The 13918-nt window shown below is 39.6% G+C and overlaps 1 protein-coding gene across 1 annotated transcript in view; it reads left to right on the top strand.

Annotated features, from left to right (window-relative positions):
* Positions 1–13918, top strand: part of PARD3B (par-3 family cell polarity regulator beta) — a 343703-nt gene that overhangs the window by 190491 nt on the left and 139294 nt on the right. Inside the window, exons 14-16 of the mRNA XM_026048404.1 lie at positions 1224–1326; positions 3245–3360; positions 12345–12389. Coding sequence (XP_025904189.1) covers positions 1224–1326; positions 3245–3360; positions 12345–12389 — 264 coding nt within the window. The remainder of the gene's footprint in view (positions 1–1223; positions 1327–3244; positions 3361–12344; positions 12390–13918) is intronic.

The following is a 13918-nucleotide window of genomic DNA, read 5'->3' as shown; positions in this document are numbered from 1 at the left end:
GCAGCCCTTTCGAACCGTGCTACTTTCCCTTTGTTAAATGGCCTTGGTATGGTGCAAGCATCACTTTTCCCATCTTTAAATCGCAGCCTCCATGGATGTGAACCGAAGCAGGGCGCCCTTGCACGTGTGCGTTGCCCGCAGACACCCCCTACTCCCCATGGTCCCCCCAGAACTCTTCTCCACACCAGCCCGTTTTCTCTCACCTCTGACTTTTTTCACCTTGCCAGGAGGGAGTTTTAACTACTCCCATCCTGTCTGGCTTGCTCCCTCCCTGCAAACCCTTTTCCTCTGAAGTTCAATTAATACTTTGCAGAATTGTCTTTAGAGGGAGGAAAACAGAAACCACCCCTAGCAGCATTCAGCACAACAAAAGAGCTGGGACACATGGAGGAGGGATGTGTCAGTACTGTTAAATCGCTCCTCTGCCATTTGCATCCAAGCAGTATCAAGTATCCACGTTTGCTGTTCAGTCCAGGTGGGGTGAAGACGTGCCCCACATGGAGAAATGCACAGATATTTTCTAAGACTGGAGCTTAAGTCTGCGCGGCGGCTTTACAGGACGCAGCAGTGAGCTGGCCTACAAGAGTCGTGCCATTAAATGCTCGGCGCAGTTACATAAGCGCTGTTGCTGAGTAAACCACAGGCTCCTTTAACTGAGTAGTCCCGTTTTCTCTCAGTCCAAAGTAATTTTCCAGAATAAACTGACTGTCTTCTGTCAGAAGGAATTACCTTAATATTAGGAAGGGGAAGACTGTAATTCAGAAATTGCCTGCTTTCTCTGCAGCTCTGGGGAAGCAGAAATGTTTCCTCTCCAGAACTCTTTGCTGGGAACGCAGTTCTCTTACAAAGGAGGTAGATGTTCCCTATTGAAGGGAATGAAGCCGTGAGGCTCTGGTCAGTTTGGCTGCAGTTATACAAAAGATCAAGTGGAAAAGGGTAATCCGGGCCTTGCACTCAACTTTGCTATAAGCACAATGGTTCCCTATATTTATCTTTAATTATGCGTATGCAAATCTGCAGATCAGCTCCTCAGGAGATCTCAAAGGGTATATTTTCTGCTTGGCACAATTTTAATTTTAGTTTAGTTAGTTTAGGGACTTGAATAATTTGTGACTAACTTCAGCATTGCTTGAGGCCTTCCAGTCATTGATCAATGAAGTGGTTTAATGTATTTTTTTCCTTTTTTTCTTTTCCAGCTTATTTAATCACTTTTTTTATTTCAGAGCTGCCCCTGTCTGATCGTGGCAATGGAGAGAACGAAACCCCACCACCTCTCCCCCCACATCCCAGTGAGGATCTGCTGAGTGAGGATTATAATAATCACAGGTTTGGCTTCAGCTATTTGTTTTATCTGTGGCCCTAATTGCTCTTTAGAAATGGTAGTTATAGTTTGACTGATTGAAAATCACTCATTTTATATAATTTGTGTCATCATCCAGATGATTCTTCAGTGCTCCCAGGGAAAGTTTAACACTTAGTTCTTTGTTCATTTCTCTTGAGCTTAAACTGCTCTGGGCCTCCTGTCCATGCTACATGGATCACAACACCTAGGACTACCAACTCAGTAACACACTAAAGAATCCCTAAAACATAATCCAATTTTTTCTTTAAAAGTATATGAAATAAAAACTATACTAGTGAATACTGTGAGCAAATGTAGTGTCCAAAGTTTTCCATGATTTAATAGTATTAATCAAATTCAGTCTGTAGCAAACTGAATCATTTTTCTGCTGATTGTCAACAAAAGAAATTAGATGAAACTACAGTAATTTAAATGTCTAAATGTCTAGGGGAAAAAAGCAGGTAGATTTTTCAGAAATTTTAACTGATTTTTAAGATTTTAATTTCTTTTTTCAAAAGCTGACATGTCTGAAATTATAATTTTCTTCATTAAATGTGAAAATTTACAAGAAGTACAGAAAAGCTGTAAGCATGTCAAGTTGATGCTGGCATACACTTTGATGGTAGCATGGATTTCACTGGAGTAACATAGAGTAGAAATCAACATACTATTTATTTCCCCTCCTCTACTAGTAATGCTCAAAACGCCATGTTGAACACTGTTTACTCATTTTGCGTAGATTTGCATTTGTGATAGTCATACAACTGTTCCATTGCCATGAAATTCGGGGAGTCTACACTTTAGTTAGTACTTAGCCAGACTGGATGGCTCATGTGCATCTCTATGAATAAAAGCTACTCTTTAAATACCTGATTGCAAATGGTATCAACAAGTAGGTATGTCTTGCTTTAATAACAATTTCTTTAGTTCTTAACACATTCAAGAATCTCCTAACTGGGTCCTTTTTAAATAGCAGGCACCAGTTTCACGGGAGTATTTTCACAATTTCTGGGGTCTCCCTTTGCTACATGTATGTAGTTTGGTATAATCAAACAAAGAGTAATGCAACTGCACTAAATATGCAACTGCTGCTGTTTGCAAGAATCTGAGCAAAAGCATTCTCTTAAATGATAATGATATTAACATGATGATGAATTTATAGACCTTGCTTCCTACCCTGGCTTTTTTCCAGAGTTGTATTGGTTTTCCATTTGAATCTTAAGCTCTGAAATTGAATTGCTGGAGGAAGTTGCACTGACTTCACTGAAGTTGCATTTCAGCAAAAAAAAAAAAAAAAAAAAAAAAAATGGGGGAAATGTTTTGACACAGTAAAAGCTTGTGATAGAAGAGCTCTAAAAAGCTGGCTTTTCTTTTTAAAATATTTTTAAGATAATGTATATTGCTAATTCAATAGAGATGGAAGATTTCAAGTGCAGTGCAATGAGGTTTTTTAACTCACTGATGAAAGTTGTTTTGAATTTTACTCGAGGAATTTTGAAATGTTTAGACCTTTGCCTAAGCAGGAGCCTTGTCTCTGTTTTCTTCACCCTTTTGCAGCCTGTGATTTGGAAATGCAGTGGTTAAATGGAACTAGTAATAGGCAAAAAGCAAATTGCAGGCACTGAGTATGATTCTCTTTTTTTCTGCTAAATAAAATATTAATTGTGTAAAAGCAGCAATTATCACTAGGAATTTGTATTTGCATATATAATAAAAAACAAGTGAGTAGAGGTGTTAAATCTCACCAAAGAAACTTGAGGATCAGTGACGGTTTTAAAATGCATGGCTGCTAACAACTGTAGGAGGAAGCACATGTACACTGTGCATGTTTTAATTAGTTCACTTATGTTTTGAGCTGGTGCCTAAATATTTTACATGTTTTTGTGTTTTTTCCTCTTGCAGCCCCATCATAAATTCAGCAGTGTATTTAGCAGATCAGCACATCAACTTCAGATCTCTGACACCAGCCAAGCAGTCTGAATCAATTAATCTGAAAGCCTCAAAAAGCATGGATCTGGGTAAGAGGGGTGGGGTGACACATAGGTCAGCTTTTTAGCCTCAGCGCATCTGCACCATCTCTGCTTCCTGCTTTTGTTTCTTCCACATAGACATCAGGGAGCAAGTTCTGCAGAGGAGCTGCAGGGATGGGGACAATGGTCTGCCTCCTGTAGCGTCTAATTGCAAGTGTCCTTCTCATTGAAGCTGAAGAAAGCTTTATTTTCTTTCTTAAAGGCTATTCTATCCATTGCATTGATATCTTAACAGAGCAGAAAACAAAAACAGAATTGCTACAATTTTTGTATGACGAAAACACTGCAAAGCAGCACCACAAAAGTCATTTTCCTGAAGAACACAAATGTGGGACATGAATGATTGGAAAGCTACACTGCACAAAGGCTAACTTTCTTACAACAAGCTGTGTATTTGCTCATTGACAGTAACAAACACAGGCAATCGGAGACCCACAACAGATCTTTATAAATGCTTGAAGAGGGATAAGGTCCCCTACCCAGCAAAGCTGTGCAGGAAATCGTGCAGGGTGGATGGAACTGAGAGTAAATGGTTCTTTCAGTGTTGCCAAAGTATTTGTGGGTGGAAGATTGACAGGTTATTGCAGATGAAATCTGAGTCACGTTTTAATGGTAGTACAGGGGAAAAACAGTAAAGGGAAAATACACAAGGCTCTTAAGCCTCAAAGAATCAGAAACCAAATAGGTTTTACCTTTTCTTTTAGTTCTTAGGTCTTTGTGGCACCACTCATCCTTTATCTGGGTTTTTCGAGTTCAAGTGTTGATGCAGTCATTGAGAGCCGTTGTTAAGATGTCTTTAATCATAGATTTATGTTTTGTTGGACCAGACTATAAATACAGCACATAGAAAAAGAGTAGCTTCTTGCATAGCCTCAAGATGCCTTTTTGTTGGTACTTCATTATTTTCCTTTTCTCATGAAAACTTGTAGATTTGGTCTAGAAACAAAGGTCTTTGCTTCTTTGTACAGTTAATTTTTATTGTCTTGTTAAGGTAATGTTGTTTTTATGTACCATAAATGTATGTGTGGAGTGCGAGGAATGTCAAAACAGTTGTCAATGTGTGACAAGAATGGATAAAATCCCTATAGGAAACTTTTTAAGGCAGATAAAACTTGAATGTTAAAGCTACTGAAGGACCCGTACAGAAATTAATTCGTTTGGCTTCTGCCCCATTCCTTTGACAAGGAAGAACCCACCAATTTTTCTAGAATGCATTTTAGAAGGGAAATACTGTAGATGTTCAGCAGTGGAATGAGGTTATAGAAGTGAAGTTGAATCATAAAACACCTTACATAAACTGCCAGAGAGAATAAACTTCAGCTTCCAAGTGTTATTCAGGAAGGTTCATTTACAATTCCCACAGAAGTCAAAAAAGGCTGTCAAGTGGCAGTGCAAACTAGGTAATGGGGATACTGTTGAGAACGTATCCAAAACCACCAGGTACCTCCTGCATTTTTTTGTCCTGGTCTGTGGTCATTTGTATTCTAAGATTCAAATCAGTATAAATCATCTGCACTTGCTCCACACACACGCCTACAAGGGATGCTTTGGGAATGTAAAAGAGCTGCTTCTGATAGAAAGTTGCTGTTGAAAATGCCTCATATGTGGTGAGGTAATACACAAGACAACTGCACCCATCAGTTATGTTCTGGCCTTTTAATTTCATTCATCCTTATCTAGACTCTATAAGGACACATGCTCAAGTAATGATTTTCTTAACAGGATTGCTGGTTATTTGTTGGTAAAAAGACAAGGGTTTTTGTCCTTTAACTGACTGCAGAATAACGTGTGTTTACCTGTAACTTGGCTGTAGTAGGAAAACATGTATGGAAAGATGCAACTAGTCTTTCAGGTTCCAGGGCCCAAAAGACATATAGGTCTTCGTGGACCTCAACTCTGTAGACCAAAGGATTAGTGTAACACAGAGCATCAGAACGAAATGAAAACCGTCTACTTTGAGACATGTATATATAATTCAATCATTGCATTCATTTGAGAACAAAATGTCTGAATTACAAAATGGGAAGTGCAGATAACAGAAAATGTAGGACGTGAGAGACCAGAGAATCCAGGTATTACTGCAGCTGGCAGACACTTGGGAGTTTAGGGAGCTAATGAACTTACATTGGAATGCTTGGTGTATATACACAAGAAGCCTATAATTTCATTGATTAAGAATGTAAACCTGTTTTAAAATTGATGTTCCCCTTTTCAATTCTGTATATCGTAGGCCCAGAAACCTCCGGGTGTTTTGTTTCACATTGATTTGTTTTTATGAAATTATTATTATTGTTATAGATTACTGTTCTTAATATCAGGAAATATCAGGAAATAAGGCAGGTTGATCAAATAGTGTGCAGTAACGCTAACATGTAGCATTAATTTATCTTTGTCACTCTTTAAAGTAAATCTTGCAATGATAGGAACTTGGCACATGCAGCAAATTTGTAGGTTACTTGCCAGTAGTAATATATGGTTTGGTTTATTGATTCTTGGTGTGTTTCTGTGTTATTGGATGGGCAGCCAGGCAGGACCAGAGATTGGGACCCACAGTTCCTCTTTGTGTAGCCTGGGCTTCAGGCTGTCATGCAAGTGCCATAATCATGTGTCAGGTGTCTCTGCGTCTAGCTAGGCAAGTGTGGGTGCAACCTAGGAATAATAGTGCTCAGTATATTAGTAGAAAAACATCCCTTTATACTTTGCTTTCAAGAGTTCATGCAGGGCAGCCCAAGTCTGCCTTGGAGTGCACTGATTGGATTCACACTGCTTGCCCTGTGCTTATAGCATAGTGTTAAAATGAGGGGGGAAAAGCAGAAACAGTAGAAGCGAATGTGTTGAGCCTTCCTACTTCACAAATAAGTGATATGCTTCCTGAAAAGTAATGATAGATTAGCAAAAGGAATAAGAAGAAATCGATGGCTTCTCTACAAGTCATTGAAGAGATGATTTTATCCATTCCCTTAATGACCTTCAATATATGCACATTTTTCTATACATTAGCACAGTAATAGAAAGTAGCTTCTATATAATAATTCATCAAAATCCATGCTCACTAATTTTTCTTCTTTCTTTAGACTGTATTTTAAAAGGCTATTTTTGTAGTGATGAATGGAAATAGGGATTTCTGTGGGTTTTATTTGAAGGTGAAAATCAATGTACTCTAAAAATAAGAAAGGGTGGGGAAAGGTGTTTTATTATTAATCTCCAGCACCCTTATTTTTCCATAAATCTGTGTGTGTTTTAGGACAGATTTAGGCTATGCATAAATGTACTATAAAAACCACAGTCATGGGAAGTGTATTCAAAACCTGGAAGTGTGGCTTGTTTTAACCTGAAGCTACATAAAATTGAATCTGGTGAGTGTGTAGCAATCTTGTAGTATATCAATTCAAGCAAAGTACTATGCAGATTTACATTTAAGGATGTTGGTATAACAACCCATGACCACTTGCCCAAGGTATTGCTCAGCTCCCCCTTCCTTTCTCCATTAAAACAAAAATCCACAGATCTTAACTGATTGAGCTCCGTAGCCTGAAGAAATGGAGCTGTCCTTTTACTTCGTTCTAAGAGCGAGTGAAATTTTATTTGCTAAAGCATCATTAGATGGTCCCTTTACCCAGGGGCATGTTTAGTAGAGATATCAGCCAATTTTGTGTATGTATTTAGGAATAATTATCAAGTGAATGTGTTAAGATGTAAGGTATGGTGTGTTGTGCGAGGCAGGCAGTGTGTAACCAGCTGCTCAGCCCTTTGCTTAGGGGATGCATTACATGGAAAGGCACCTCAAAGCAAACAGAAAACTGTCTTTACAGGAGGAGATGAAGGTGCAGTCAGGATGCTGTTTGCTGTTACCTCTTTGGTTTGTTCTGAAGCAGATTATCCCTGTTCTGAGCATAATTCTGGATATTGGCATAAATATCTCAAAAGGGAACCAAAGGAGGGCCAGAGCTAATGGAAATTGCACTTCAGTTTGAACAGTGTTTCAATACAGATGCGATTAAGAGAAATTAATCTATTTTGGGAGAGTCCCTAAAGAGTGTTAATGGTGTTAGCAGGACATAAAGCTGTTTGGTGTCTAAAAATCATTGCTTTGTTGACTCTGGTATGTCTTTTTCGGTTGCTTTTGGTTGAAAACAGCTTTAAAACCATATTCAGAAGCTGGTTAAGTTCATTAGAGCATTGATGAGAAGACTAAAAAGATATCTCGGTATTCAAATATTCTTTTTAAAGCTTCTGACTTACAGCAGTTATTTGGAAAATAGACCATTGACGAGAAGGAGTTTTTAAACGAAAAGTGTCCTGGCAGAAATGTCAACTTTTCCAATGGATTTTGTAGAAATCTCTTAGTATTCCAGGCAGCGTGTGGTGGAGCAGACAGCCAAGCTGCGATGATGATCAGAGAAGAGAGTACCACGTAGGTGAGGTGGTAGCTCCTGCTTGAGCAAAGGTGAGGCGAGCTGATCTGTTAATGCACTTCGACTATTAACGTGTAAGGGGAAGAAAATAGTAATTATGTTAACATATAGCTGCTATGAGGAAGTACAGGTGATAATGAAGTCTCAATTTGGAGGCCGTTTTAAGAGCACTTTGTTTGAAAATCTGTTCCCTCTGGGCGTTTTCAGGCCGCGGCTGACAGATGAGATGAGGAGCTCGTGGCTGGGGCTGGGGAGCCGTGTAGGGGTGTTGGTGACGTGCCGGGGAGCCTGGCAGGGCAGCGGGATCCGCCGCAGCGGAACTGGAGACGGCAGCGCAAGCGGGAAGGAGGAGGGGATGGCCTCTGTTAGCAGGGTTGGAATGAGGAGTTGTTGGGCCTTGGAAGAAAGGGCAGCCGTTTATATGGTAGTGGCTCCAAAATGGTAAAACGGGGCTGTTGCCTGCTGAGAGAGGAGCTTTGCTCAGCCGTAGATGTGACCGACGGACATTCACTATTGGGCTCCTTCAACAGCACCTAGCAGCAACGGCGGGCGCGAGCCCAGGCACGGCCGCTGCTCAAAGCTTATTCCGACTGGTGCCCAGCTTATTACTCCTGCAAATTTTCCTATATAAGTTTGTGGTCCTTGTACAGAGGGCTCCAGGGAAAAGCAAGCACAGCTAGCGGTGTTTCCAGGCGCTAGCGGTGAGCCAGCGTTTGACACAATCTCTGTGAGTAATTTATGCCACTCCTAGATGGGGAAACACTTCAGCGAGCAAATAAAAGCTGCAGGAGAATTATGTCATTGACACTATCATTGACTGAAATTAATGGCTGATGCTGTGCCTTCATTATGCTGAGAGGGCTGCGGGAGGATGCAATCCAGCTGGAAACCAGTGGCCAGTTTGTTGCCTTGCTTTATTTTCATGTGTTTGTACCGCAGAAGCTAACGTGGATTCTAAAAAGTATTTAAACCTCCCTTGTGTATGTGGTACGGGAATACAGCCCTTGCTAATTCATTAAGTTTATATTAAGCTTTATATTGAGCTTCCTGCAGGCAGTGATGCTCTTGGAAGATTTCTTTTCCAGGAAACTTCTCGGTGGTTTTGGCTGTCTCCTCCTTATCTCTCTCTCATTGTGATTTTAATCAGCTTGATGCTTTTCTAAGTACAGCCCCGTGGTTGGTCCTCAAAAGCAAGTGGCACTTTGTCCAGCAATGTAACACTGGCTTTCACACACACAGGAGATTTTAAGGAGCTGCGGACCAGTGTGCAAAGCTAATCATTTAAAAAAGGGGCATCAGTTTGTATACTAGTACCCTGTATCTGATGTATAATAGTAACACCTTGTTTGGGGGGAAAGAAGTAGTGTAATGGTGCACAGATGGAAATGGGAAGAAAAAAAGGAGGGAACGTGGTTATTCCTATTGGCAGCAGTATTGATTTGTGCTTCTCTGAACAATAGTTGGGAACTGGTTTATTGACCTTTAACAAAACTTGGGCTGTATTTAGAGAACACAAATGCTTTCTGAGCTGGTGCAGAAAATCCCTATGTGCTAATCCGTGGAAAAGCAAGCAATTGAAATAAAATACCTGCCTTGGTTGTCTGGAGTCGGGCTTAGGAATCAAAACAAAAAATCAGGAAATCACATTAAAAAAACTACATGGAAGGACTATGGATGCATTATGGTTACCTGGGGGTTACTATTGCTGTATATTTCTTAGATTCTTAAAGCAAAGCAGCACTCTGATATATTGCCATAGAAAAATCTATACATGTGAGTATTCACACTGTAGAGGGAGTTTCTGTTGTTTGTTTTTACTTTTTGTTATGGTTGGTGGCATAGTAAAAAGGGGAGTATCAGCTGTTTGCTTTCAGCTGGAGAGGTTGGTATAGTTTCATATTCTGTCTTTCATAATCAGTGGTCTTGCTAGCTTCCCAAATGTCCTTGCTCTTATTAAGTAGCTGCAGAACTTTTATTTCGGCAATTAATTCAAGTGCTGATAATGAACAGATAATTGGCTTCTCTGGTGAAAATGCAGTTCCTAAATTAAATGTTACTTTGGAAGATCTAGCATGTGTTATTCTAGGAAACCCTGCTTGCTTCATGAAGTAACATGTCCTGGGTGTCTGGGCACATCTCATATGTGAAGTATTTGTTTAACTTTTAATAAATAAAAATAAATCTTTTATTTTTCTTCTTCCATGTGTGCTCCTTTGCATTGATCCTTCCCAGTTTGCTCGAGTTTTATGGATACTGCCCCTAAATTATGTGGCGGCTTTTTGTTGTTGTTGTCCTCTTGAAATGTATTGCATTTAGCAATTCCACCTCAAGAACATATTTCATAGTGTACCCATTAAAAATATCTGCAGTTAAAATTTTGTACAGTAAACGCTTTCCTGATGTATTCCAGTCTAGCTTTGAGTGTTCCCCAGTGTGATCCTCTTGAGCTGCAATTTTTCATAGTTAGTTGCAATGTAATTACTTTTTGATGTTGCAATATAAAAATAATTGTAATTCTTTTTAGTTGAGTTTTAAGGGCAGAGGATATTTTTTCCCAGGTTAAAACCCTTCAGATGCCTTTCTGCATAGATAAAGCAACATCAATTGCATCTTAGAAAAAAAAAATCCAATTGGTTCCTACTGATTAACGCTTTGTAGCAGAATTTTTTGTTTAAAAAGCTAAAAATGCAAGATATCCAGTAAATACCATTTTTGTCGTAACGGAATCACCTGCTGACTGACACTGTTTTCGAGCAGTGCTTTGCAGAGGGAGGCATCCTGCGCCCTTCCTGCACGAATGTTCTGCCACGAAGCTCCCATCCTTGGCAAGGAGGAGGTAACTGAGGGAAAGGAGCGGTCGTCTCCTGTGGCCATTCCTACTTTTTCTTCTCCATGAAGCAGGAATTGCCCCTCTCCTTCCACTGACTGCATTTGGGCCTGGTGATGGCAGGGAGGAGAAATGCGGGCCCCTAACTTTGCCATCAAGCTGGAACTTCTGCATTTCTTTCTTGGGGTGTGTTCAAACTCATAATGCTTACTTTGTATTCCGATAAGGTTATTTTTCATTTTCTAATCATTTTACCGTGCCATTTTCCCTCCAGTATTAAAATCTAATTTTGGTGTGTGTAGCTGGTGTGTAAAGTATGATTAAGTCAAATGGAATTATCATTTTTAATACTGGAAAACTTAGTCTCAGGCAAGCCCAGTCATCAGCATAGTTTTTAAAAATGCTATGAACCTTGCTATCTTTTTTTAAAACTCCTATATACTGTAACATAACCTTCTTCAAGTAATTACCATATATTATAGCAGTTGCCATTACTGACTACTATAATTAAGGTTGCAAATCAGTTTTCATTATAATCCCTTGTTTTCACACAATCATAACTTGTCAAAACATTAACCTTCGGGACTAAAGTTTAGCATGGTATTTTTTCTGCTTAGAAGTAGATTTAGGGGAGAGGGAGGAGGGAAAAGAGCTTGAACTGTCTTTGTAACAAATTATTTCCCTGTCATTTTGAGTTATGGGATCAGTTAACCAGCTCTCATCATCTCCAGGGACTGCAAAAGCCTAGAAAAAAGGGTTAAAGGATGAATAGTACAAAACCACCTTGCATTTTAGTTGGACTTTTGATTTTGACCAACTGCAACACTGCTTTGTTTTGCAGTATTTCTGCAGAAGGCTGCCTGAGGTCACGTGTTAAGGTGTAACACAGGGGAGTGATGGAGCAGGGAGAACGAGGAAGAAGCTTTCGACCCCAGTATTCGTTTCCAGTCCTTTTTTTTTTTTTTTTTTATCATTGCTCACACTACGTTAACACTGTTTCTTTGCATAGAATTAATTTTAAGAAATGGTGATTGGTTCTTCCACTCAGCCCTCTGGGAAAGAGTTTTAATTATTTTCTTAAGATATGTGATAGTAAACTGAAGTACAGTTATTAAGAAAAATTACCATTTTTGTTATATTCAGAAGTAGCTCCTTCATTGGCCTATCTGCCTGTGCTATTAACACTGTACACCTCTTTCTCTGTAAGATGTTGTGAAGTACTTCAGAGGTCGAGCTTACACACAAAATCATACCATAAAAAATCAGAGGGAGCATCTTTTGGGAGCCCTCGCTGTCTGCAGAGAGCCCTGTGACTCAGGGAGATGTCTTGCAGATGGGAAGGCTTCCACATCTGGCTTCTTTTTTGCCAACTGAGGCCTTTGAACTGGAAACGTTACAACTCTCCTATGCCCTGTGATTTGTCTGGCAAGATGAGTTATTTACAAATGCAATTGCTCTTCTGACAACTCCGTTTTGAGTGTGTAAGTGCCGAGGTCCTGCTCTGTAACCCTCGAGGACTGCTGGAAGTCCTTTTATTGATTCCGCTGGACTTTGATTCAGGTATTGGGGCTTTGAAGCACCCCAGATGGATTAGAGAAAAAAGGCCTCCTACAAACGATTATAACTTTAAGATTTAGGACACTGTGTGTCTGAAATAATTTGACAGTGTTTCAAAGGCTTATGAATTTAAATGAATTTCTGATCTTTGTGTCTCTTCTTTTATTCCCCAGTGGCAGATGAAAGCAAAGTTAGTTCATTGGCTGGACGCACATCAGGTAAGCTCTTCTTCTGTTTGCAGAAAGAGCAAGTCACTTGAAAGCAGTATGGGCTGGAAATGGAACCAGCTTCCAGAAACTGTGGTGACTAAAAGCATTGCAAATTAAGGCATTGCTTTGCATGCTGTGCTTCCAGCTTCCCCGGGGCTGGATTGGGGCTGGCTTTTGCTTGGCAGTGCATGCAGCTGAGTCATTTGCAGAAAGAGATGGGGGGGGTTGTTTTTGTTTTAATATAACTGTTAGAAATTAAAGATGAGAGTTGAAGTGAGAGGGAGAATGTGCAAGACCTTATGTAGCGTGCAAGCTTAAACGATGTAAAATCAAAAAATATATTTTTCTTTCTGCTCTGAGTTCCACTTTCATTGTCAGAGGTATGAAAGACAATACTATAAAAAGCTAGGACGTTGTATTTTACCCATACAAGATTTTGCTTTCAATGCAGTAGCTCAAAAAAGTTCCTAAACTTTTTAGTCCATAGCAACAAAAATTTGTATTTCTCAGCACTACCATCATTGCTGCATCTACTTGTTAAAGAAGTTGTGCAAACAAACCTCACCGTGGTACTGGGCAACTTGCAGCTCTGATAGTGTAAGAACTTCTGAGAAAATGTCACAGTAGAGATGGTAACTTTTGACAAACCAGAGCTGACTTAAGAAACCTAGAAAGGTTTTTAGTAAACTCCACCTATTCCATAAATTTTCATAACCTGTGTTAGAAAACTGTGAAATCCCAGTCTGTTTCTTGTTTTGTCATTGCATGTTGCCTTTTACCACCTTTTGATAGAACTAAAAAGCTGAATGCGAGTAAAGAAAGGTGAACTACCAGGTTTCTGATAGTTTCTGGTATTCTCGCTCTGTACAGCTGGGTGTTCTCTTTAGTTCTGTTATCTTGTAGCGCTTTGGTGTGGATTTTCCTTATCTGAAGACCTTTTCCTGAACTTAAAGTAGACAAATTCTTTTAAAATTCTTCTGGCTTCTTTCCTAAGTCTGTGAACCTCTTGTATTCTCTTTCTGAATCGAGAGGTAGTTCATATGTCTTGTAACATTATCACTCCTGGGAAGATGAGCTGCTTTCAACTTTGTCTTTGGGATGTGAAAGCAGCCAGGACATGAGCTTGTCACCTAGCAAAAGCTGAGTATGCTGCACCTGGGTTGTGTGGGGTTTGGGTTTGTTTCTCTGCTGAAAAATAATTACAAACCTTGCAGTATCTGTCAGTTTTCCAAAGATTGGTGAACGTCACTCCTCTCCAAGAATATTGGAAGGAAACTTGGTGAGATCATCAACTCCTTGGCAATCAGTTGTTGCATATATAATCAACTTCATATTGTAATTTAGCAGCACTTTTGTTTGTTCCTCCACACACTTCTCTAGATTCCGGAGAAGCTTTATTTCATTTTTTTTTTTATTTAAAGACAGCTAAAAGTCATATATGAAAACGGGGAGCTATGCCTACTTGAACATAAGGTTGTTTGTTTTATCCTTTGTAGACCTCTTATTGGGTGGCTGACAGCTATTTTCATATATCAGAA

The sequence above is a fragment of the Nothoprocta perdicaria genome, unplaced genomic scaffold (genome assembly GCF_003342845.1).
Source record: "Nothoprocta perdicaria isolate Ctin4 unplaced genomic scaffold, notPer1 scaffold_11, whole genome shotgun sequence".
Classification (NCBI taxonomy): Eukaryota; Metazoa; Chordata; class Aves; order Tinamiformes; family Tinamidae; genus Nothoprocta; species Nothoprocta perdicaria.
Note: the sequence above shows the minus strand (reverse complement) of the source record. Positions and strands in the feature narration are given on the sequence as shown.